Raw genomic sequence first — 25389 nt, 5'->3', positions numbered from 1 at the left:
AACAAAACAAAAATGAGGCTTCAAACATGGTGCTAGAAATACCTGAAGGGTAATAACTGACTCCTGATTTCACCAGCTGCACTGGGGTTTGGCCTCAGCATGTATTCAGCACTGTGCAGACATATTTGTGTGTGTGTATGTGTGTGTGTGTGTGTGTGTGTGTGTGTGTGTGTGTGTGTGTGTGTGTGTGTGTGTGTGTGTGTCTGTGTGTGTATGTGTGTGTGTGTGTGGAGCAATGGGTGTGTCCCTAACATGTATATTCTATTTATTTATTTATTTGGCTAAATATTGTGTCTGTGCTTCCAGACTCAAAATCAACCTGAATGATATTATCAAGTCCCAACACACTGATATGGTGAGTTTATACTGACCCGGGAATTCATGAGGAATTCATATGGAACTCACATCCTCTAGCATACAAGTTGTGGTCAAAGAAGAGTTGACAAACTCATGAAAGGAAAAGAATATTCACTATATATTAGCTGAGAACAAGTCTGACTGCTCTCTCCAATGCAGTGGTTCACTCTAAATGGCGTGAAGCATGGCCGTATCCACCTGGGTCTAGAGTGGTTACCCACTGAAACACAGCCCGAAAAACTGCAGCAGGTCAGCTTATGAATTCTGTCTCTTATTGATTACTAATCAAGTACCTTTACCACTGAGCTTCCACTGACCTTTACAGCAGATCAGTTCATACAGTCACTAACAAACTAGTATAACAAACACTTCCTGCAGGTGCTGCATTATCAGTCTAAGAGCGCGTACCTGAACAAGGCCATTCCGGCGGCAGCGTTGCTCTTTGTGTACCTGGAGGCCGCCCGTGATCTCCCTGTGAGTGGATTACTGTACCTCCTTAATTTTGCCTACTGAGCTTGCACTGAGCTGCTTCTTCATGATTGTTTATTTCGTGGTGCCATATTATAGAAGAAAAACAAAGGCTCATAAATAGGGAGGGGGCTGTCTTTCAGACCACAGCCTCGTTGACTTCATTAAAAGAGTGTGTGTGTGTGTGTGTGTGTGTGTGTGTGTGTGTGTGTGTGTGTGTGTGTGTGTGTGTGTGTGTGTGTGTGTGTGTGTGTGTGTGTGTGTGTGTGTTTAGTTTAAGAAGAGTGGGAAGGAGCCTAAAGTTGGTGCTGAGCTACTTCTGGGAGGGACCGGTTACAAAACCACGGTGAGAAAACCAGTATTTTTTCTTTACAATTATTTGAAGGGATACTTGTTATTTTACACTCACCCTAAATGTGGAGAACAACTAGATGTAAATGCAGTACTATGTGCTATTAAGTGTTAGTTATCTTGAAAACATTCACAACACCACAAGTGTGTAAGTCTTTTGTTGCATTTGTCGGTCAGTAAATGTTTTTACCTCACAAAACTGGGCTTTCGAAGCTGCTCTGTGAACAGCGATGACTCTTTCACCTAAAGGTCTGTGAACGCACAAGCTCACCACAGTGGAATGAGGCATTTCACTTCCTGGTTCTTGATCCCAGAAAGGAAGAACTTATGGTGAAGGTACAGAAACAGCAAGCCCACATTAGTGGCTGTGAATGTGTAGCTCCTTTCTTTAGACCAAAACCTAACCTGTCCATAGGGACATTCTAATTTGTAGTATTATAAATTGCTCTATATAATTAGTTAGTAATGTGGTCTTAAAAGTCTTAGATTTAAGGTTCTTAAATGGATGTAATTCACATGCCCATTTTAAATATTTGTCATGAAACTGATTTGATGTGGGACCCATGCTGTTCAACGCTGGTGATCACTTAATGTTGTGTTCCCTCTAGTTGTCCCACTGCTGGGATTTTTCCCTTGGTTATGTGGTGATTCCCATGAAAGAGCTTCTCTCACAGCCAGACCTGCTGCTGGACCAGTGGCTGAGTTTAGATGGAGCTTCACCTCAGAGTCAGATCCTACTGAGAGCACAGCTTAAGGTAGAAGACAAGCTTAAATACATAGACACATCCCGATTCTAACAGGAAATTTGAACAAAATTTTTTTTTCCTTCATTCCAACTAAATACACTGGTGCCTCAGATTTTTTTGTTAAGATTATTTGTGTTTTAGACCTAGATGAACATTAGGTATGTTCATTATTTATGTTTTTATTACTGACGGCATTAGGTCCTATGCCCCAAAGTGACAGAGAGTCCCAAAGAGTACACAGAGATGCCTGCTTTACCGAAGACCCCTGTCAAAGAGACCAAACCAGAGAAGGAGTCTGTTCAAAAGTGAGAAGGACACACAATAACCCACAAACAAAACCACACCCCCAAACCCCACTTAAAACCTAAAATCTTATTTATCCATCCTTTTAATTAGTTCATACAACTTCATGGTCAGGAGTTTAAAGCAATAGTGAGTGTTGATACTAAACCCTCATATTGTGCTTGTGTGCTTGCTCATAAAGGTCTACTGAAACAGCAGTTCCAGTCACTATCACCTCCTCTGTAACTGCTCCTGAGAAGAAAGAGAGTGAGATACCGTCCAAAGCTCCAGATGTGCCCAGTTTAGTTGACCTTAGACCCCTAAACACCAGCCCAGATCCCAACTTTGGCACAGAGGTAAGGAAAATATGTTTCTTTGTTTGATTTCATTTGAATAGCTTGTAGAGTTCAAAATGCCAACCTAAAGTCAGGGTGCATAATGTTTTTCTTTTTCTTCTTATTTCCCTCTACTTGCCCTGTAGGGGGTGCTACGTATTCACCTGCTTGAGGCTCAGGATTTGGTTCCCAAGGACAACTTGATGGGGGGCATGGTGAAGGGGAAGAGTGATCCCTATGTGAAGATCAGCATTGGGGGGACATCCTTTAAGAGTCATGTGATCAAGGAGAACCTCAACCCCACTTGGAACGAGATGTATGAGGTAGGAATCCTAGGAAACACGTCTTTCAGTTGCTCTAACCATATGAGGCACTTTGAACAATATATAACTGACGATGTTCTGTATGTACAATTACTAAATAGCATTTAATATAATGGTAGAAGTTAATGAATATTGTCAAATTTTACATCACTCTTCCCAATGATCTTTGCAGCTGGTTTTGGTTTCTGCATCAGCTTCAGAAGTCCTCGTAGAGGTCTATGATAAGGACATTGACAAAGATGACTTTCTGGGGAGGTGGGTAGACTGTATGGAAAATATTATGCATGGGACTCCCTCTGCCACCTCCTATTTATATTAATGGCATCAGTGATTTAGAGCACATAAAATATTTACACTATACTGTTACATAGGCCACATATCTGTCACAAACATCAACTTACTCTAATATTTTAATGAACTTAATATATACTGAATTTTGCTCTTTTCAACAGACTTCATATCAGTTTGAGTGAAATCATTCAGGCTCAATATACAGACCAGGTCAGTTTTTGCTTTTTTTGTTTTTAGTTGCTAAATCTGTGAAACCATTCAAAAGCAAACGCAATCATGACCTAAACTGATTTAAAAACTAAATACTTAGGCAACATTACCACCTGTTTGACCTGGGTTCAAGACCCAGGTATGGTTGTTGCCTTCAAATGTTGTCACATATGATTACAACAGAAGTATTTGTTAATTTTCAGTTTGGAAGTATTTGCTAATATTTTGTCAGTGTGTTTGCTTTATGTATGTTTTCATGAGCAAAATGTCCTCTCTTCTCTCTTCCTCAGTGGTTCACTTTGAATAATGTCAAACATGGCCGTCTTCATCTGGTTCTGGAGTGGTTGACCAAATCAACACAGGCTGATAAACTACAACAGGTATGTACTACTAAAATGTATTTACATATATTTTTAATCACAGCAGTTTTATTTTAATAAACATTTGGCCCTTGTGGTTTTCAGGCACTGCAGACACAGTCCATTAATTCCTACCAGAACAAAGCTTCTCCCGCTGCTGCTCTGCTGTTCCTCTTGGTTGAGAGAGCACATGCATTGCCAGTGAGTTAAAACACACACACACAAAACACGCACGCACACACGCACACACGCACACACACACACACACACACACACACACACTCACTCTCACTCACTCACTAACCATTGGATGACCCTCTCCTCAGTCACAACCTAGAGGTGCTAGGTGCTATAGAAATGTAAATGTAATTATTGAACATATTATATTTATAACATATTCTTTTCCCAGTAAATGGACTGCAACATGTCATGAGGTGGGTAAAATGTGATGGTTGTCGTTCAGTTTCTAAATGTGTGTACACTTGTGTAGATGGTGAAGGGTGGGAAGGAGCCCAAGGCAGGAGCAGAGCTTGTGCTTGGGGATACCTCCTACAAAACCAAAGTGAGTCTGCATTTTCTTCAAGAGACTGAAAGAGAGTGTTGTATATGGAACTGATATACATCTGACTAACTCATCTCACCTCTAAAGGTGTGTGATCGCTCTACTTCTCCTGAGTGGCATGAGGCTTTCCACTTCCTTCTTCATGATCCCAGAGAAGATACCCTTATCATCAAGGTAAAGTGGAGCTTGTGTGAATAATGGATTGTGTAGGCAGAATGCTGAACCCTTCCTCGTTAACTTCTCTTTTCTTATTCCTTCCTCTCATTTCTCCTCCTCAGCTCTTCAGTGGGTGGGATCAGGCACTGGGTTCTGTGGTTCTACCAATCAGAGAGCTTCTCTCAAAGCCAGACCTGTTGATGGACCAGTGGCAAACTCTGGATGGAGCTTTACCTGAGAGCCAGATCCTATTGAGGGCAAACCTGAAGGTAAAATAGATTAGGTTTATATTGTGTATATGTGGGAAAGCATAAAGTGGAGCAGTAGATGTATTGCTTTGAATTTTGTCATGAATTAATAACTTTATGTTATTTGAGTCTTGATTTACCAACATTGTTCATTTATAGCACATTTGTAGCACTGATGACTTTACTGGCAAATAAATCCTGGCTTGTTCACACAAACCAATTCTAGAAACTTGATACAACATTTATGCAGACAGCTACAAGTGTGAAAGAAGCTATATTGAGAATTCCACAGTTCTCAGTTCAGACTGCATTAGCTACAATGTATAAACTTTTTCTCTTCTCTGTCCTAGATTTTGGTCTCAAAAATGGACAGGAAAATTGAAAAGCCTACTGAAAAGCATGCCGAACAGTCTTTGGAAAAGCCTGCTGAAGAAATTATGGAAAGACCTTCTGAAAAGCCTATGGAAAAGCCTGCTGTAGACACTTTCGTGGGTGGCAGAAGTGAAGGGAGAGCACCAGCCAATGTTGAGCAGCTCAAACAAGAGGTGAAGCCTACTCCAAGGTATGCTTTAGAGATTTATAGATATAGTTTATAGATTTTGTAGATTTTTTCACATTGATACTACCATGATGGTTGTGACTTCAAAAACACTTTTCCGTCAACAACACAGCCAAAATATAGACTGCCCAGAGTAAGTCATCTTTTTACCATTAGTGTAAATAGAATATAAAATTGCTGTAATGATAAGCTTGCGTTTACAGTGTCATAGAACACTCCCCTTCCTGCTAATCACTTGGTACGGCCCATCGCGTGCAGTGGGAGTTTCTCGTTGACTGACTTGTCTTGTTTGTAACCATGCCCATGCACATGGTTTATCGTATAATGTCTTTGTGTATTTAAACCGCTGTGGGAGTGTGCATAGTTGTCGGTCATTGTCTCCGTTCATGTTCAGGTTCGTGTCTATGTTCATGTTCCTATTCATAGTCATACTCATAATGTTTATAGTGTTTGTGTTCATTGTTTACATTGTATGTGAGTGCCATTGTCTGTGTTGCATGTTAATAAACGTCACCGTCGAGGGAGTCTGTGCATCCTGCTCCATGCCCTGCAACACTCAGGCCGTTACATACAGAAAATGTCTTGGGCTGAATAAATTGAAAAAGAATGAAATAAAATAGGGCTAAATAAAGAGTTTAAATAATATCAAACTTTAATAATATTAAAACTAAATAACTCTGAGAGAACTGTACTGAAAGATTAAAATAAATTCTAGTAACACTAAAATTAAAATCTAAAAAGTATAATTATATATGTTTTATTAATCCATTCAAACTAATGCATCAACAACAGAAAAAGACTGAGCAGGATAGAGTCATCTTAGCATGGCAACCTTGATATTGAATTGTTGCAGTAATCAGAGAACTAGAACACAGGAGTGTGGTACATTTGAAGGAACTGTGATTTTCATAACAAGTACTTCATGTGCACAGTTAAAATTGTCATTGTAATGAATCCCTACACAAATGCATAATTTCCTAGCTGCCAAATCCAAGGTTTCCATTTGGACTCTGTACAGCTCATTTACATGTCATTTAGGCTACTAAATGTAATTATTCTATTTTTTTCAATTGACTCAAACTGACATATAAGTATAGAGTTGAATTCATTACTAATAGTATTCACAATAAATACATTTGTGTACCTATAACATTACAATGTTATATTATGTAATGGCATCAGTAAAGGTAACTAATCATTGCAGCACTAATCCATACATGTGTGGATGTCTGTCCAACAGGCTTGATGAACTAATCGCATCTACTGTACCAGGAGGCGTTTCAATTTCTGAAGAAACACACAGAGTACCAGTAACAGATGTGAATCGTGACTCAAGCCTTGAGGATCTTAGTAAAGAACCACATTCTGTGCCCATTGTGGGAGGGGCTAGTAAGGTGATGGAGCCAATCAAAACAACCAAATCAGCAGCCGACAATGAGCAACATCACTTGAACCCACCCGATGAGCAGTGAGTTAACGAACATCATTACATCATCTGTGTCCAATGACTTCTCATTTTGAGCATGCTCAGAACAGCAGAATATTTGGCGACTGTTTTGAAGGTGGAGAGAGAGTGAAAAGGTCTCATATGGCATACTAGATTTTCTATTTCAGACGCCCAAATCAGTTCATAATATTACAATGAGAAACAACTGATAAGATACATTAATAGAAAGTTTATTTTTGAGTTTAAAGTTGTGGATTTCTGACCAGAGTTCATTGAGATATACCATGTATGAGTATGCTCCTCTCTCTTGGTATGGTGTTGCTTATTTATTTATTTTATTTTTAATTTTTTTGACACTCATGCCCCTACTTATTACTGAATGACTGGAAAGACAAAAAGAAGAACAAATAATTTAGAATATATGATGTGTAATATATGGTCATATATATGATGTGTAATATATTTTTGCACGAGACAGTATAGCTGACAGTCTTCATCACAAGTTGGTTTCACATGATGACTAGCACTCAGTATTAACTAGCAGATATCTTACATAACAGGTTGAGTTCTTTAATTTATGCATTTGGATAAGGATGATGTGTGTATCTCCCTGTGTGTGTGTACTCAGTTCTGAAAAGGGTCAGCCTAAAGTTCCTGCCTCACAACCTGTTGCTGAGAAAAAGACAGAGGTTGCCAACTCTGCATACTTTCTACCCCAACACACAAGCCCTGACCCTAGCTTTGGCACACATGTGAGTTGTGTGTGTTTGTAATTACTGACACAATGGTGCTTTCTAGACATGTAATGGTTTATAATTGTTGTCATGTGCTCATCGATGGTTATATTTAAATATAACTGAATCATCAGAATTGGTGGATATTTATGTAACAAGTTTCAGTATAACAGTACTATCTATCTATCTATCTATCTATCTATCTATCTATCTATCTATCTATCTATCTATCTATCTATCTATCTATCTATCTATCTATCTATCTATATATATATATATATATATATATATATATATATATATATATATAACATATTTCACTTCACATAAGTTGTATGTGTTTTATGTTGACATTGTGCAGTTATACTTCTGAAGCTGTTTCTTGCTTGTGTTTTTGTCTATTTTAATTGTGTAGCTGGTATTCACAGGTGCTTCCAATAGTTAGATCTTTGTCTCATTAGTCTCACCTCTGCACAAATGTTATAAAACCAAAAAAAGAAAGATTTCCTGGCTTGTGTTACTGATACAAAAATCATATTTTAAAACTTATATATCTGCACAGTGGGTTTCCTGTTTGATTAGTTTTATGAACCTTTATTATGTATTCTCATGTTTTTCCTGGAGGGGGTGCTGCGTGTCCACCTTCTGGAGGCTCAAAATTTGGTTGCCATGGACAGTTTGATGGGGGGCATGGTGAAGGGGAAGAGTGACCCCTATGTGAAGATCAGCATTGGGGGAACCACCTTTAAAAGTCATGTGATCAAGGAGAACCTCAACCCCACCTGGAACGAGATGTATGAGGTAGGACTCCTAGGAAACCTGAATTTTAGTGGCTCTAACCATATAAGACACTTTGTTAAAATGTGAAATAATACATTTTGTTGGAGATAATTCTGGAATTTAAGCAGATTTAATGACAGTCAATCTGGACTTTTGTCATGGTTGAGGACTTTTGTCATGGTTGTTTATGCTAGATGATTCTGAGTCCTGACCCCAATCTAGAAGTGAAGTTTGAACTCTATGATAAAGATATTGACTCCGATGACTTCTTGGGAAGGTAAGTGCAAAAAATCCCAACTTTGTCTCAATCACTGAAAATGCTGAAAACATATATGCCCACAGACAGAGAGAAAGACTACTCAAATGGCTAGTGGTTTAATAGAAATGGTAAATAAAGGGATATGTGCATTTATAACAGTAAGAAAGACTGTAATTGTTAGGTTAGGTAGATAGGGCTGGAGATTGTGGCCAAAAATGCACACTCAGTAAGAGTGATACCTATCGTTACAAAAACGAATGCAAACATGAGAGTTCAGCTACAGAGATGTGTAAAAAAAAGTCTGGCATACACCAAGAAATAATACTGAATGCTTATCTATTACAGTGAGGGATTCTGGTTTCTCTGTTGTGATGTGGGGGGCATTTTGCTGGCAGGGTTTATGTCCACATCTACCCTAGAAAGATATGCCCCTGCAAAACAATACAAGATGTGTAAAACGGTACCAATATAGTTGATAGAGTTGTAGATATCTACTTTTATAGTAATGTTCTTTATTGTAGAATATAAGTCTGTAGAAATCCACTCAACCACCATGGAGTTGAGATATAAAAGAATATTTCACATGGGATACATAGATCATTTATGGTTACTCTAATACTTTGTCTTAAGAGGACAGACCACAGATCTAAAGCTATTTTACCACTTTTACCAGCTAGGTGAAGTGAGATTTATGTTTTAAAATTGTATTAGCAAATTCATGAAACAATGGCCTGAATTTTTTTCCTGATCCACAACAGGCTCAAGGTTAAACTTGGAGAAATCATTAGTTCTCAGTACAAAGATGAGGTGAGCATCATCAACCCATCACTAATGATGCTCCTTATTAAGTATTAAGCCTGCTTATTGCTATTGTAAAGTTGACAAGACTCCCCATCGAATAAAGTAGTTTCATTTGTTTGAAACCTGCAATTCTGTGTTGTAGTGGCTCGCACTAAATGATGTGAAACATGGCCGTCTTCATCTTGTTCTCGAGTGGCTGCCTACAGTAACCCAAAATGACAAACTGCAACAGGTAAATACTGTAAGACATTAGGCTTAAGCAGTTTATCCAGTTCAGCTTGTCAGGTTGGGGTGTGTATGTGTGTGTGTGTGTTTGTGTGTGTGTGTGAGAGAGAGATGGTATGTTATATAAGGTAAATATATACGTGTTTTTTAATCAGGTTTTGCAGATGCAAAGTGCTCAGTCCTATCAGAACAAGGCTTCACCCTCTGCTTCCCTGTTATCCATCTTTATCGACAGAGCGCATGCACTACCTGTGAGTTACACACACACACATGCACACACATGTAAGCACACACGTTTACACAAACACACAAAGACGCCGGACAAATGGAATTATTCTAAGTAAATGGTAAAGGCTTATTTTATGTGTGTATATGCATAGTTGAAGAAGAGTGGAAAGGAACCTAAAGCAGGAGCTGAACTTGTGCTTGGAGAATCCTCCTACAAAACTAAAGTAGGAAATCCCTTTGCCTCACATGGCTTGCCTATGGAAAACTTATATGTAAGTAGTCCAATAATTGCACTTTTTTCTTCTCTACAGATGTGTGACCGATCCACCTCTCCTCAGTGGCGTGAAGTATTTAACTTCCTGGTTCATGACCCCAGGAAAGATATCCTTGTTATTAAGGTAAAGCTTTATATGTATTTGGAAGTTGTGAATGCTTTGATTTTAGTTTTTTTTTTTCCCTTAAACTTTTTATCCTTCCTGCAGTTATCAAGTGGGTGGGATCAGCCAGTGGGTTCTCTGGTTCTACCAATGAGAGATTTGCTCTCGCAACCAGACCTGCTGCTGGACCAGTGGTGGAGTTTGGATGGAGCTTCACCTGAGAGTCAGATCCTACTAAGAGCACAGCTTAAGGTAGTACATCTGTGCAAACACACAAACACACACACACACACACAGCCTCTGACCTTACTCACCTCTGAGAAAACATAGCTTTTCCACTTCTAAGTGGGCTGTACTGACATTATATGAGTAGTGGTTTACAAAGATTTTAGAAGACTAAACTGAGAGACAGATACAGTAACATACATTAAAATGGTCACAATAGTGGGAAGGTGCTAATGTATGCAAAGATGAAGAATGCTAACCGTCACTGTCACAGTCTCCCATCAACAGCCACTTCCTCATTGCTGCTTCTCCAATTTCATCAACACTGAATGAAAAAAAAATGCTTTTCATGTAAACAATATATATTTTATTTACTTAATAATGAACCATTGTTTGTAATTACCTGAAGTTGCCATAGATACTGCGTAATTAGGGTTTGTTTATGGCTAAAGGAAGGCTTCACAGTGTCAATGACCCCTGAACCAGCTGATCTGTCTTTGCACCACAGGTCTTGAACTCGAAGATGGCTGCGCTCATGGCACTGGGCACTGGCCCGATCTTGAGCAACAAACAAGTGGCCACCACTGGTCAGATCAGGATCTCTCTGTCCCACCAGAAGAAACTCATCGTTGCCATCTATGCCTGCAGGTCAGTCTGTGTGATCGTCCTCTCTGCGTTACTGAGTTTTGAGCTAGCATTTGAGAGTGTGGGACTGATCGAGGGACAGAGTTGGCAGAGATGAACATGGCACTCGTCGTATTTGTGCTGTGTCAATTCTGTATCAAAAATGAAAACATAGTATGTCCTGCAATTTTTGCATTCAGTGCTTTTGAAGACAATAGGCGACCTATATTCATGCAGAGTTCACAAACATATATCACATGATGTTGATGCCCAGCCTCTCATCTGTCTTGAGGAACTCCACCATACGGGGGTGTGTGGTATACATGTGTGAGTCTGTGTGTGTGTGTTTGTATGTACTTCTGCACACACGCGCATGCACGCACACACACACACACACACACACACACACACACACATACACACACACACACACACACACACACACACACACACACACACACACACACTCTCACTCTCACTCTTCAGTGAATTACACAAGGTTTCCAAAGAAACACGATGCTTCAGACATCAGCTATATAAGTGCTTCTGAAGTTCTAGGAGGTGAAAGCTGTCTAAGCTGTTTATGTTGATAATAGACAGTCATGGTCAGTTAAAAATATCTTAAAGTGGAAATACAGTATATTGCACACAGTATATTTGTATTTATCTTAAATCTTATAATCCTGAACACTATCTGTATGTATGCTTGTGTTCAGAGGTCTGGTTACATCATCCAAAGAAGGTTTAGACACCTACGTCTCGTTCATTCTACTGCCAGATAAAAGCAAAATCACAAAGAGAAAGACAGCTGTGAAAAAGAAGGACCTCAATCCAGAGTTTAATGAGAGGTGAGATGGAGGTTCGTGTTTTAATGTAACAAAGGGAACATTCTTTCTTTGTAGCTGTTTAGACATGTATCTTAGTTTTTGTGTATCAAACGGTACTTCCAGTAGTGTTCTTTTCATTTGTCATGTTTGTCATATTTATACTATGGCCATGTAAATTACCCATTTTTCACTGGCTGGAAGGTGAAAGTTATTTGCTTATATTAGGACATCTCTGACATATTAACGTTCACCAAAATATAACCATAACAACAATAATGCTAGTCTATTGACATGTGGTGGTGGTGGGTTGGGATTTATAAATAAGGTTTAACCAACATTTAAATTCTCAAGTAAAAAAAACTTCTACAGTAAAACAAAAAACAAAACAAAAAAAAAAACAAACAAAAAAAAACAACTGACAACAGTTTGGACTGTTCCAAGAGTTTGCCTTGCTGTGTGTGAGCAAATCTTAACATTCTGTTTCTCAGGTTTGAGTTCGACATGAGCGTGGAGGATGCTCGCCAGCGTGTGCTGAGTGTGTGTGTGAAGCACAGTTCATCCTTTATGAGTCGAGACAAAGATGTCATTGGTCAGGTCAGTCAGACACTGCTGTGAGAGTGTTTTAACCATTTTAACCACAGAATCCTATACATAATCTTTCTCCACAAGTTTTATTCCACATATGTGAATTGTGATTTACGAGACCTTTTCTTGAGATATGAGTACAGTTTAATTTTAAATTTTCTTAAGACATGTATGCTGTTTATTTAAATGGCTCTCAGTCATAAAGCTGTGCAATAAATGCATAGATTAATTTTGATATTAATGAAACTTTATATCCTTAACAGGTGCAAATAGATCTGGCACAAGTGGACTTCCTCTCTGGGGTCACAGAATGGTACATTATGCACCATGACCACCCCCCCCCCACACACACATATACTTTACAGTGTTCTTTGCACAGACCTTGGCTCTGTCCTATAGGAAAAATGTCCACACTTGAAAATGTGTATAATTGTGTAAAAAAAGCTTTCAAACAAACTTTTGACTGAAACCATAAGTCAGATATCTTTACTTGCCTAACAAACCTTTCCATTTTCCCATTGTCAGGTTTGACTTGAAAGAAGACAACAACTAGCAGAACAAAGGCAGCCCTTAACTGCGATCAGCCATTTGTCACACAGATGAAACTTCTCACACACCGATGCCTACATTTACTCTTATTTCTGAGTCTCCCTTGCTTTCTGTAGTCGAGGCCTCTTGGGCAGTATGAATCAATGGATGTATGGCTGGTACTAGATCTAAATCAATTCAAAAATTGCGACTAGCCACTTTATTTATCTAAGTACTGACTGTACTCGCATTTGCAATGATGAATGTTGTGGAAGAGGAATATTCTTTAATGTAGGTGCATGTGCAGTGAGCTACAGGAGTTTCAATTAATTACTTTTGTCATGGTTCTCTACATCAGCTGGTTGGATTCTAAAAGATATATTGAGCAAATGACAATAAGGTTAACTTGAAGACCACTAAGCATAATTTAAAAGTACTTTCCTGGTTTTCAACTATGGTCATATGGCCAGCATATTGTAAAACCTCACAGTAGCAAACATTTTATACACCTTCTTCCCAATTACAGCACCAGACAGACAGTTGCATTTAAAAAAAAACAAAAAACAAAACCTTTTTTGTTTGTTGGTAAAATACTTTTGGAGCCCACTGTATTTGTGAAGAATATAAAGCAATAGAAGAATCTGCCAGAAACATGCAACAGACCATTTATCAGTGTAGACCATGACATAGGTTTTAAACAATACTTTGTAAAGATTTACCCAAACCCTGGTGGGTACTGGAGAGCCCATAGCCATGTGAGGAATAGAGTATGCTTGATGAAGATACAGAGGGGAAGTGATTTGAATTCTAGTTCCATTAGGTGGTCAAATAGCATTTACATGCTGCTTTACATCTTGTAGCATTTATAATAAATCAAGCTTGCATTTGCACATCCAAGTAAAGCTACAAATTGTACCCAGCCAATCATTATTATGACTATGTATTATGGTATTATAGTAGCTAACCACCAAACTTACATGGATTGTGACGTACCAAAGATTAGCATGTTTTTTTTTTTTCTTTCATTAAACACCACTTAGGATTGATATGACTGAAAATATTTACCAGCTAGGAATTGCCACTGTAAAATTACTGTTTCACTGTAACACTGACCAAGTCTAAGCATAATCTGAGTCTGGGAAACCCCTCCAATACTGTACCTCCCGGTGGAAATATTACAAGATTGTTATTTGTAATTAGATGCCACAGTTCCTTCCCTGGTTGTGCACAAACATACAACTAAACACTGGGTACCTGGTTTTCAAAAGCCTTAGTGTTAAGATTATCTGAAGGCCTGGATGCATGTTGGATATAATTTACAGGTGACAAGCATCCAGAAGCATCTCTCCACTTTACCAAATGTCTGTTGAATGCCTTTTTAGGTGTGATATTTTAACTCTTACTTTACAGCAAATGGTATCATCTGAGAAAACTTAGCATGGTGTATAAATGCCTTTAACAATGGTCCATATGACAAGTATGCTACTTCTTTATGCTTACAATCATACCGCAGTGGCCTTACATTTCTTTTTTTTGCTGTTCTACATGTTTTATTTTGTACTTTGTTTAGGAATTTATAATGCTTTATCATCTTCATTCCATTTGTTAAATGTTAAAATTGAATTTCCATATTAGCCATTTCTGCATTTAATAACGTCATATTCACATGGATTCAGTGTGTATATAACGATTATGCAAGATAATCATCTGCCACAAGAGTCAGCAGCACTAAGGAATGTTAGAAGCAGTTTCCTTTTTTTTTTTGCAAAATGTTTTTGATTTTTAACAGGATATGGCAAAGCAATGCATTTATAAAGACTCTACTGTTTCTTTTAAACCTATACAATCATTTTATTATATATACACACACGTTTTCAAGCTGCAGTCATGTACATAAAAAAGCAATTCACCAAAGAATCAAACACAGGCTTTATACTGTATTTCACTGTTCAGTTTGCCATTTTCAGTCATATTCAATGTGCTCTGGAAAAGCATTACACTCTGCCTTAAATATTATCACATTACAATGACAGTAAAGCATATTGAATTCAGATGCATTCATTGTCTTTGATATTTATGTACTTAGAAGAAAGTAGTCTTTCAGATAAGTACAGAAGTATTTTATTTTTAGTGAAAACTGACACACTGTAAGATGAATTGTTCAAACGTCAGTGCGTGTTGACCAAGTGAAGCTTTATTGATTTTGCACTGCATTTAAGCAATGAAACAAAATATTCTCATATACTAAATTTGCAGCTAAACAGCAAATATTTCATGTAGTTGCATTTTGTTCTGCAGACTTGTTAAAATCTGACATCAGACTGCCATATTTTACAAAAAAATGTAGTTCGACATTGCCAGTTTATACAGTTATTTTACATGTTTCTTTATGGTACAGAGTATGCCTGTCTCCTAAGAGACTTGTCCAGGAAGAGACGAAACATTCCACTTGATAGCAATGCCCACATCCTGGTCCGGTGTTAAACCAAGTTTCTAAAATATTTCACCACCATGTGCAATCTATGTAAGACTGAAAAACAAAAGAGTAGAAGTATGCAAATACATGAATACATGTGCATGTAAAGGCCCATATCCCATTTTCTCAGAGCCAAGAGAGTATAAATACAGTATAACTATAGCTGCCTCTGAAGAGAGGCTAACAAAAGACAACTGTTATTTGCAAGACACTGGGTGGTATATGCCATCTTTCACATCACTAAATTTTAAAACTTTTTGCGAGTGGTTTCTGGTTTTTAAGAAAGGAACACACGCACACCAAAAAAAAAGTCAACCCAGAAGAGAGACACAAATGATTTTGACCGTTAAAACATACCTGTCAATCAGCGAGTCCCTCATAGTGGTTGCTATGGCACTGGGCTGGGTCTCACTTAATCGGAACACACTCTCGATAACTGACAGTTCTGTGCTTGTGGTGTCCAGGCCGCAGAAGGCAGACCAGTCGTTCACCACCATGCCGGCAGCGATTACATCACTTCCTCGGTTTACAGTACCAGCCTATAGAGGAAGGGATAGTTACTCAAACCGGCTTCTGTGCAGCTGGGTATTTAAATAAATTTTTTTTTTAATACAAAAAAACATGCAAGAGAAATAATAGATGATATCATTACACATATAGATAATGCTGTCAATTAAACTTAAGGCTTTGGGAGTTGTGTATAATTGAGTAACATGAAAACTCCAGTGTTCCACTTCAAAAAGTTCTTGAAACCATGGTCCACATTTAAGTTTGAAAATGAGATGGTGAAAATTTACTTACAACCAGAGGGACTTGCAGAAGGGATGAGAGTTCATCTTGGTCTTCTATGGATGTTTTGGGGTGAAGAAGGCCTCCTTGATTACTGAAAGTGCAATAACTACCCACAAGGACCTGCTCTGCCACCGTCTGCCTAAACACCTCCACCTTCAGGCTGTCTGCCAAAATTTCCTCTGTCTCCTGTTCGACACAGTAATCCATAGCAACAGAGACATTAACCAGCCTGAAAGTTCAATAATGTAAGCGACACACCAAATCAGTATGTTCATCCAAATATACAACTTGAAGGATGGTCCAAATTGACCCTTACCCTGTCAAGGTCAGGGTGTACTAGAGCCACATAGTCGTTACAGGCAATTACATTCCCAAGTGCAGACAGTCGCTCTTCCACCCTCTGGATACGGACTGAGTCTGGAAGAGAATTCCGTATGTGCTGCAATTCCTGATCAGTTGTGTTGTTGGGCACAAGAAGTCCATGGCGGTTTCCTGGGGAGTTGGGAGTTTTAGTCTTACAGTGAAAGCAGAGAATAGTTGGCTTCAGGCTTCAGGACCACAACCTGGCTTTGAAGTGTACCATACAGCTATGGAGAGAACTTTTAATAGAGAGTAAAATTAATAAATCAAATTCTCTCCAAAATCCAGCCAACACTATCTGATATGCACAATGTCTATATACTGTAATGGTGGTGAAAGGACAGGATCAGGAGTAGAGAAAACAAACCACTGACATCCTATATCATTCATCCCATGATCAGTGAAAAAGAATGATAGTTAAGGCTCCCAAATAAGGCTCAGCATCACAAATCTCAACCAATGTAATTACACATAGATAACCCCTGTGGTGAAAGCAGAGAGCAGCAATCCCACCCACGTCTTGTACGAGGGTACTACAGGCCATAAAAACATGCCCTGACCACCGGACCAAAGACCCAGTTCTCACAGCTGCCAGAGCATACATGATGAAGTGATGATCGTAGTCCCATCACCCTCTTTCCTTCAGGGGGTGATGGTCTCTTTCACCACAAACCCCCCCCCCCCCCTTTCATAATAGAAGTGTTCAACTTTTTCCCCTCAATTCAGTTTTAGATACTCAGGCTATGACTAATGCCTGAAAAATACCAACAGCCAAATTACATGAAACCTGCAAACATCTCAGGCAGCTTTTCAGTAGATGACTGAAAGACAGAAAAATACACATGGCTTGTAAAATAGTAATAGCACTGCTTTGGAAAGTAGTACTTGTAACATGACACTCTCGAAGATAGAATTTTTACAGGGTGTGCATATAATATCTTTGAGGCAAAACAGTCACTGAATTCTGGAAACCTGTAAAGAAACTCAACTCTGTGAAGTGCACTTTTTACAATGCATGAATCTAAATACATATAATTCTTAATAAATGGCGAGACCAATTCCAGCATGTACAGTAAAGTTGGATTTGGTATGTCAGGGGAATAGATGATTGGTCTAAGTGCTGTTTACAATCCTGAACTTAATCTGTCCCTGAACAGATAAGGTAAGGCACACATACCATGACAGTGTACCCTGGTAAAAATGAAAAATGTATCATCTATTGTATAACAGAAAACCTTTGTGCGAAAGGCCTCAAATCTATTTGGTGCACAGCAAAACAAATAACCACCAGGGGAAATTATTAGAGGAAAACTTTTATAACCAACATGTTCTAAAGTAAAACGGCCACAGAGAAGCAGCTATTACCATTTAAGCCACTTTTAGTAAAACCAAAGTTTGTGTATTTTATCAGAACATTAACCAATGATAAACAGTTAGAAACTTACCTATACACATTCTACCAATTATCCTGCAACCTGCTATGGAGGCATGGACCACGGGGATTGTTTCTGATAGTTCTCCTTCAAAGACACTGTGAAGAATTATGTAAGTTTACTTAATCAATTTAGCAGACGTTTTACATGGTATATAAACGCTATATTGAACTTCCATTCACTCACGCGGAACTTTGTCCAAATATTAACAACTCAATACGTTTCTTAACAGTTCCAAAAGACTTACCTGTAGAAGTTTTCGGACCCACCTATTGCGACCAAGCAATAAGTGTTGGTGAGCTTTGCAAAGCACCCTATTTCGTTGTTCTTCTCAAAGGACACTCTGACTGCCATTTCGTTATCGACCAAAGACGTGATCAAGGCTGCCAGGAATTGGGGGACATCACAATGACAGGATATTAAGTTAACAGGATGTAAAAACTAAAATGTGTTTATTTGTTTTTACATACTATTAAATTATAAAACGGTGGCTTGCGATTGAGCGAGCTAGCTAGCTAGCCCTAGCTGACTAACCCAGCCAAAAAGTAACCGCCACCTTAAGTAAGCCAACGCCAGCTAGCTAGCTAGCTAGCTAAGACCCGTTAACTTCTGTCTTAAATAGACGTCGACTGACTTAATCTCACCACTGTCTTATAACGACTGGTGACATTATGAATACAGGTATTACAGATTTAATAGAAATCTAAGTAAAAAGTACTTACTAGCTGCTACTTGTAGTGGTGAGAGCCTTCCTGAAAAGCGTGGACTCGTTTGGCCCACGTGTTCACTTCCTCAACGTCTGTACGTCAATACGTTAGTTTCCTCTATGCAAGTCGATGTGGATCATGGGAAACATCGCGGTTTTGTTTTTATTGTAAAGGTATGTTTATGTTTGCGGAATTATAGTTTTGAGTTTAATCTTATTACAGTTTGGAAAAATAAATGTGAAGACAATGTAAGTACACTGATAGTAAGATGCGTCAATGTTCGACGTAACGTTGACAGTGTATTTTAGAATTATTAGGTAGCTATTTGGTAAGTCTTCAACGCTATAATCAGTAAAAGAAATAGCACTGAATTAATGACATGTAAAAGTTAAAACGTTAAAAGTAGCTATTGACAGGGGCACAAGCAAGTTTTTTTCTTTGTGAATTCGCATAGCAACCGGTTATAATTCTCTTGGCACAGCTGATTTGTGAACCAACCACGTTGAGACCCAGTATGACGTCTGTTTTGTTGACGCTTTCATTAGTTCGACAACTGTGAAACGTCACTGCAGTAGCAGCGCATCATCTACAGACTCGCAGCCAGCGTTTTCTGCCTGGAAACACTACAAGCTAATCGGAACAGTGAAAACATCGGATTTCGTGCCTGGAGCTTGTGTGGGGTAAAATGATTTTCTACCTGACAAATTGGAACGTTAACCCAACAACAGCACACTGTTTGTTCTCAGTAACCTACATGCGTTTAATCTACATTATTGTGATTGCAAGGTTTACAACGTGCGATAGTGAGTTTAATAGCCGGATAAAATCGGCTTCACTGTCAGTCACATTAGTCTCTTCTAATTTGTAGTTTGTAAGCTTTCATCGTTCTAGACAGATCTGGAAATAGCCTAGTAACCTAGCTACACAACGTGAAAGTAAAAAAATAAATAGGCCTACTCTAGGAAAATGCATTGATTGATAGGCTTTTTAATTTTATTTTTCTCCACGCGGGGGCAACACAGAGGTAGGATATCTAGAGACACAAAGTGATCCTTCTTAAAAACAGTTGCCCTGGACTAAGAAGGAAAAAAATCAGCACCCTAGACTGTAACACCTCTGCCCTCCACAAATGGCAAGTTCAAGTAAGCAACCAGAGAATAAATCTGCTGTTTCTTTGCTGTAGGCATGGGGGGAGGTCAAAGTGCTGATTCATCTACAGATCTTGGGCAGAAGAACCAAGGCTGTCTCTTATCCCAAGGCAATGAGCCATCAACCAGCCAGAATGTCGACAAAGAACATGAGAGCCAATCATCGGAAGCAGGGACTGATTTGCCCCAATGTAAAATGGGCAGCAAGACAGTAGATGACATGAGTTACATAATATCATGCACAAACTGGTACTAGGGTCCTTTTTACTGGGGCACCATTGTAAAAGCCAGTCACTTTTTGAGCACCAAATACAGCATAGAGCTATCCAAGCAGATGGAAAGGTGGGTACATGTTTTCATAAGTTGCGTTAATGAACATGCAGTTTGTAACAATACTATTACTTGACTGTCTGCTTGAATAGACTATCTGCATAATACTCATGAGCTTGATCTGTATTGCATATCTTTACAACTTAAATAGTTTGCCAGAACAGAACATGCTTCTCACAATCACAATTTCATGATATAACACATATGTTGAGGAGTTATCATGTAATAGTTTAATAGGATAACTGACAGTATTTTAACAGCTACAAATCACTACAAAATATATACTGTAGTGGACACAGCACCTAGAGAAAAACACACTGCATAGAAAGCAGGTCATCTACCCTGCCTGTTAGATGTGTCCTATGCACTCTAATTCTCAACTCACACTTGTACCCACCTGTTTGTAAAATGTGCCAAAACATTTCAAGAATGTGTACTCAGATATAATCACACTAAACAAGACAACCAAGTCTCACTGAAGCAATCTTAATAACCAAACAGATTGACTTTTTCCTTTATTGTTGTTTCTTTGTTAATAGAACATGGCGATATTATTAGGTACACAGTGTAGAACTGCTGACTTAAAATAATAATTTAAAAACAGTTTAATCTGGATGGAATTAAAAATGTAAACTTATTCAAATAAACCTGGAATATCTATATTTTAAAATCAAGACAATTAAAAATCACTGTCATTCTCAAGAATGATAGCATTATACAAGATGTGTGAAATTATCAGCTACTCTTAACAACTGAAAGGAAAATACAAAAGGTTCAAAGTTTCAGATAATCATTATATTTACATGAGTCATGGGTGAGGCTGAGCAGACAGCAACATCTGACCTGTAATTTAGACAATATCAAAAAAATGTATGGACAGAGTCTATGTTGGCTGACTTGGATAACTAAGTGTTTCATCCATAAATTCATTTGAAGAAACCAATGAGAAAACTAAAGTTATATACAGTAATACATTTAAAGTTTCAAAAAGAAGCAAACCAACAATAACTTTAAAGCTATATCAGATAAAATCTCACTTGTAATCAATCCTTTGTATGCAAAGAACATAAATATTTTGTTCTTGTAAAATTCTGGATTACCTCTGATATGTTTTTTTTTCCCTCCCTCCTATTGTTAGTCTCATAAAATTACTATAGAAACCAAAGGCAACAACAGGTAGAGGTTAAGAGTGGCTGTCATCCAAAGCAACCATCATACCCATAAAAAGAGGCAAATCAGTTAATTCCTACTTCCATATCTTCCTGTACAGATCTGTTTACTTTCTGGTCAATTTCATGGCTTCACCTTGACTTCAGTTTAAACTGTGTAGAATACCTTCTGTAAATGACTATTTCTATAAATACTGTAAATAGTTTCTCATGTTAAATGCTACTGTTTTTAAAATGTTCATAAAATGTACGAACCCTCATCATAACTCTAAAGACAATTTCTAATAAATATATCTTATATATTTCAAATGTTTAATTCCTTCAAGACCTCAAATCTGCAACATTTTAAATGTGTCTTGATGTATACACAACACTATCTTGCTCAGTTTTCTGTTGTCAGGGGAGGGGCGTTCACAGCATTGTGACAGTCCTAATTGTGTCATTCAAGTAACTGACATTTCTGTTTCTCCTTGTAAAAATGTCTCTGTTCCTAAAGAGTATCCTTTACTTTGCCACACAACAGTGAAACAGGTAAGTGGTAAGTGACCAAACAAACCTAAAAAACATGTATGTCAGTATCTGTTATCAAGAGATTGGTTTAGATGTGGTCAGCAATATTGTTTAGAGAGAATAATAAGAAATTACATAATTAATAGTATTACTTCTATTATTAAGTAGAATATTGACATTATCTTCTTTTTCATTCTCATAAATGACATTTAGTCAGATATAACAAAACTCCCAAAATAGACTACCAATATTTTCCCTTATGTTTATGCTTGTTCTTGACTTTAGAATTACCTCAGTGATGGAAAATTTGACTGCATTAATCCCAAAGATTCAGGCAAAAGATGCACAATGACAGAGTATGCAAACTACCTTGAGATATCATAAAAAGTATATTAAACAACATTTTAAACATGGAACACACTCTTCTGTGCTACAGCAACAAACTTCGCTCACGTTTTACCATGACCAATGTTTTTCTTTCTTTCTTGACACCCAGTGAGTTCATCAGATCATTCAGAGATGAGGAAGACTATCAGTGAAGCACAGTGTGTTCCATTCAAAGGAAGTCCCAGCCAGGACTTCCTGTACTCAAGATGCAGAATGCCCCCATCACCATGTGGCCAACTGCTGCTGGCAGGTTCTTGAATTGAACTCTTGTCTGAGAGACAATCCCATGAAATCTGTCTAAAGCTTGCACAGATGAAAGCCTGTTGTTTTTCCAAGCCTTTCTCTACCCACAGCCAAGATCTCATAATGTAGATGTAAAGATCGGGAAATAAGTAATATAATCCATCAAGAAGACAAGGGAAAACATTATTTCTGCAAATTACACAGATCTCCAAGTACGGGATGCACTGTTAACTATAGTTGCTAAAACTGTCTCCTCTTTGAAATCATGGTAAACTTGAATCAACTTAAAGAAGACATGTCAAGCTGGCCATAGCAAGTTTTAAGACAAGGCACAATGTCTTAAAGAAGGCCCAGAATTATTTTTAAGGCAGACACACAAACATAAAAAGATAGGGTGAAAAGTGGTTCGGAAGACCAGTCAAGTGAATACAGAAAACAAAAATCTGCCTCCATCAGGGTATGTTAACTCGTAGTTTTAGCATCCATCTCAAGTGATCTGATTACAAGTGGACAGCAGTGATGGATATCCATTTACACCTGGCACTTCTTGAAAGTCATGAGTAACCATTCTAATTACCATTTGTAATTAGATTCCTTGACTAACCACTAAACTACACATCTAGCTAGCTAGCAAGCTTTAAACCACTGATTTGCCACTCTTTTCAAGAACTGTATTTTCTGAAGATACAGGCTCGAGACACAGTCGACTAGGTAGTTTTTCAGTGCTGGGTGGATTGGGATGCATGAGTGTTCACACAACAAACATTATGTGGCAATATTTATCCATAATCACCTAGGTGGTTATTTCACAATGCATCTTAAAGTCATGTTGGACCCCATTCATACCTGTGCTTAGTGCTGTCCACTTTTAATTCGATCACATAATATGGTTGTTACAACCAGGTGTGAATGGGATCCCTAATACCACTGATAACTCCATAAACCTTGAAACCATTTACAACAGACCTTGGGTGTTTTGAGAAATCACTTATACTGAGACACATAAAGCATGTAGTATCACTTCTGTATCTAAGATGTCCAAATCTGAACTGCTACCATTTTGTCAGATGCAGATGACAATCACTATTTCTGGCATTTAGCTGATGCTTTTATCCAAAGCAACTTACAATTATGACTGAATACAACTTGAGCAATTGAGGAATAAGGGCCTAGCTCAGGGACCCAACAGTGGCATCTTAGCAGTTGTGGAATTTGAACTGGTAATTTTCTTATTACAAGTAAATTACTTTAACTACTGAACTACCACTGCCCTGGTAGCTATGGTGACTAAAGCAAAAATGTTGGAAAGATATAACAAATTTTCAAGTAATTGTATAAGTGAAAGATCAAGTCCAGAGTAAACCTACAAACATAAAAAGCAGAGAACAAGCCAACTCCTTACTGTCAATTATACATTAATTGTACTATACATTAATTGTTCTCTGTGGGATAAACAGAGAGTGACTATTGGATTAAGGTAAATCTTAGTTTTTTGTGGAAGTAATGCAGAGGCCATGCGCTTAAGCAAAGAAAATTTGAAAAGAAACCACTAATAACTGAGTAAGTTTGTGAAAATATAAAATGGCAAAATAAAGCCATATGAAACACATTATCTAGTTGGGGAAACTCGAAAAATGGAAATCTTCTAGTATCTTAACAATCCATTTAGGATACACAGTCCTACATTTTCTTTAAGTGTTACAAGCATTTCTTCTATATTATTTTTTTTTCCCTTTTGTTGTTTTTTGTTTGTTTTTTCTTTCCTTTTTATTGTATATATTTAGGTTATAACCCTTTGCTAATGTAGTCTGACTAAATGAAATAGTTTAAGTTATTCTCACTAAAAGTTTGCAGAGGAAAATTAGTAAACATGAGTGAAACATGAGTACCCTTATACAGTAAAGCCTACAAAAAGCATTTGACAGGACAACTCAAACTAAAATAAGGCAATACAAAATGCACTCAGATGTAGAAGCTATTCACCTTTAAACCATTTTAGTCTGCCTCCAAACAGGCTCATGGACTGGAGCTGGTGCTTTCTAGATGTAAGATTTGGATTATTAAATGTTATCACACCTTTCTAAAATGAATAAGTGGGATCTATGCCAAATGTCAACAACTTTATGACACTGAAAATGATCAAATAGTCTCTGGAATGAAGTACTCCCGTGCCACTACTGCATCGGCTGACCACTAAAGTACTTCATATCTTCTTCATCAAACCATGTAAAAATGCAGGAAGTGCAGGAATTAAATATGAACTCTACATAGTTGTGCTCATCTACAAATCAAGAATGCTTGGATGTTTGATAAGACAAACAGGATTGCCACACAGCGCACTTCACACAGTTAGAAAGAAACAGCACAATCAGTATCACACAATAGTGCAAATCTAACGTATTCATAAAACCGTTTCTATAATCACTGCTTGTTCTGTCAAAAACTAGCATTTTAGCCAGAATGTTTAAGGTCAAACATATTTGCATATTTGTAGGATGTGCATTAGCAGTATTTTGATGATGATGTGACACTAACAAATAAGGTCTTGCATCAAAAAAAGTAAAATCTAAAAATATATATATAACTAAATAAAAATAAAATCCCCCTAAGCAAACTTCTTCTGCAAGAGCAAGTTGTAGTCTAAACAACCCAAATGGTTTAAAGAAGAATTGATTTTTCCCTGTAACATGAACATTCAAAGAAAACTGATGACAAATCATTTTGAAATGCCATATGGTTAGAATTTTTAAATTATATTCAAAAGTGATAATAGATTGCAAAACACATTCCCACCTTGAATTCTCTTTAGGCAATACTGTGTTAATAAAAATGACACTAGATAAAAATTTAGGTAGTTAATATCATAATAGGAAAATGCAACAGATAAGGGAATTATAGGTATAAAGAGGCAAATGGTTTGAAGAAACCATCAGTAATCAGCTAGGGT

The 25389-nt window shown here is 37.7% G+C and overlaps 2 protein-coding genes and 1 long non-coding RNA gene across 5 annotated transcripts in view; 2 read left to right on the top strand and 1 right to left on the bottom strand.

The window, feature by feature from the left end:
- Nucleotides 1-14938, top strand: part of esyt1b (extended synaptotagmin-like protein 1b) — a 26698-nt gene extending 11760 nt beyond the window's left edge. Inside the window, exons 20-51 of the mRNA XM_027004988.3 lie at nt 307-355; nt 517-606; nt 736-831; nt 1100-1171; nt 1426-1512; nt 1785-1931; nt 2121-2227; nt 2407-2560; nt 2686-2862; nt 3035-3117; nt 3315-3363; nt 3654-3743; nt 3828-3923; nt 4213-4284; nt 4372-4458; nt 4563-4709; nt 5039-5250; nt 6488-6715; nt 7323-7446; nt 8053-8229; nt 8403-8485; nt 9226-9274; nt 9411-9500; nt 9649-9744; nt 9874-9945; nt 10033-10119; nt 10204-10350; nt 10832-10971; nt 11664-11795; nt 12263-12368; nt 12623-12672; nt 12885-14938. Of these exons, the coding sequence (XP_026860789.3) occupies nt 307-355; nt 517-606; nt 736-831; nt 1100-1171; nt 1426-1512; nt 1785-1931; nt 2121-2227; nt 2407-2560; nt 2686-2862; nt 3035-3117; nt 3315-3363; nt 3654-3743; nt 3828-3923; nt 4213-4284; nt 4372-4458; nt 4563-4709; nt 5039-5250; nt 6488-6715; nt 7323-7446; nt 8053-8229; nt 8403-8485; nt 9226-9274; nt 9411-9500; nt 9649-9744; nt 9874-9945; nt 10033-10119; nt 10204-10350; nt 10832-10971; nt 11664-11795; nt 12263-12368; nt 12623-12672; nt 12885-12912 (3424 nt within the window). The 3' untranslated portion in view covers nt 12913-14938. The remainder of the gene's footprint in view (nt 1-306; nt 356-516; nt 607-735; nt 832-1099; nt 1172-1425; nt 1513-1784; nt 1932-2120; nt 2228-2406; nt 2561-2685; nt 2863-3034; nt 3118-3314; nt 3364-3653; nt 3744-3827; nt 3924-4212; nt 4285-4371; nt 4459-4562; nt 4710-5038; nt 5251-6487; nt 6716-7322; nt 7447-8052; nt 8230-8402; nt 8486-9225; nt 9275-9410; nt 9501-9648; nt 9745-9873; nt 9946-10032; nt 10120-10203; nt 10351-10831; nt 10972-11663; nt 11796-12262; nt 12369-12622; nt 12673-12884) is intronic.
- A 125-nt stretch (nt 14939-15063) lies between these two features.
- eif6 (eukaryotic translation initiation factor 6) lies at nt 15064-18796 on the bottom strand. Its single transcript, XM_027004989.3, has 7 exons — nt 18671-18796; nt 18196-18331; nt 17961-18046; nt 16472-16647; nt 16165-16341; nt 15721-15902; nt 15064-15417 (listed from the first exon to the last, which is right to left on the bottom strand). Exons 2-7 carry the CDS (start codon nt 18300-18302, stop codon nt 15408-15410), a joined length of 738 nt encoding a protein of 245 aa, XP_026860790.1. The 5' UTR covers nt 18303-18331; nt 18671-18796; the 3' UTR covers nt 15064-15407.
- On the top strand, nt 18717-21604 carry LOC113574224 (uncharacterized). Of its 3 annotated transcripts, none has more exons than XR_003410299.3 (3): nt 18717-18828; nt 19201-19335; nt 19839-21604. It is a non-coding gene; the product is annotated as an uncharacterized LOC113574224 (long non-coding RNA). The 3 variants fall into 3 exon arrangements; XR_003410300.3 differs by having other exon boundaries at nt 18771-18903; XR_014124711.1 differs by having other exon boundaries at nt 18784-18828; nt 19137-19335.
- The last annotated feature ends 3785 nt before the right edge of the window (nt 21605-25389 follow it).

The sequence above is a fragment of the Electrophorus electricus genome, chromosome 7 (genome assembly GCF_041902795.1).
Source record: "Electrophorus electricus isolate QZ-2024a chromosome 7, ASM4190279v1, whole genome shotgun sequence".
Lineage (NCBI taxonomy): Eukaryota > Metazoa > Chordata > Actinopteri > Gymnotiformes > Gymnotidae > Electrophorus > Electrophorus electricus.
The sequence above is the reverse complement of the archived record's forward strand: the minus strand, read 5'-3'. Positions and strand labels throughout refer to the sequence as shown.

Excerpts from the sequence above, each read along its gene's own strand:
- eif6 (XM_027004989.3), bottom strand. The coding sequence starts at position 18,302 with ATGGCAGTCAGAGTGTCCTTTGAGAAGAACAACGAAATAGGGTGCTTT. Across the intron at positions 18,047-18,195 it reads GGGTCCGAAAACTTCTACAG|TGTCTTTGAAGGAGAACTAT; the intron begins GTAAGTCTTTTG and ends AATTCTTCACAG. Across the intron at positions 15,903-16,164 it reads TTCTGCAAGTCCCTCTGGTT|GCTGGTACTGTAAACCGAGG; the intron begins GTAAGTAAATTT and ends CTTCCTCTATAG.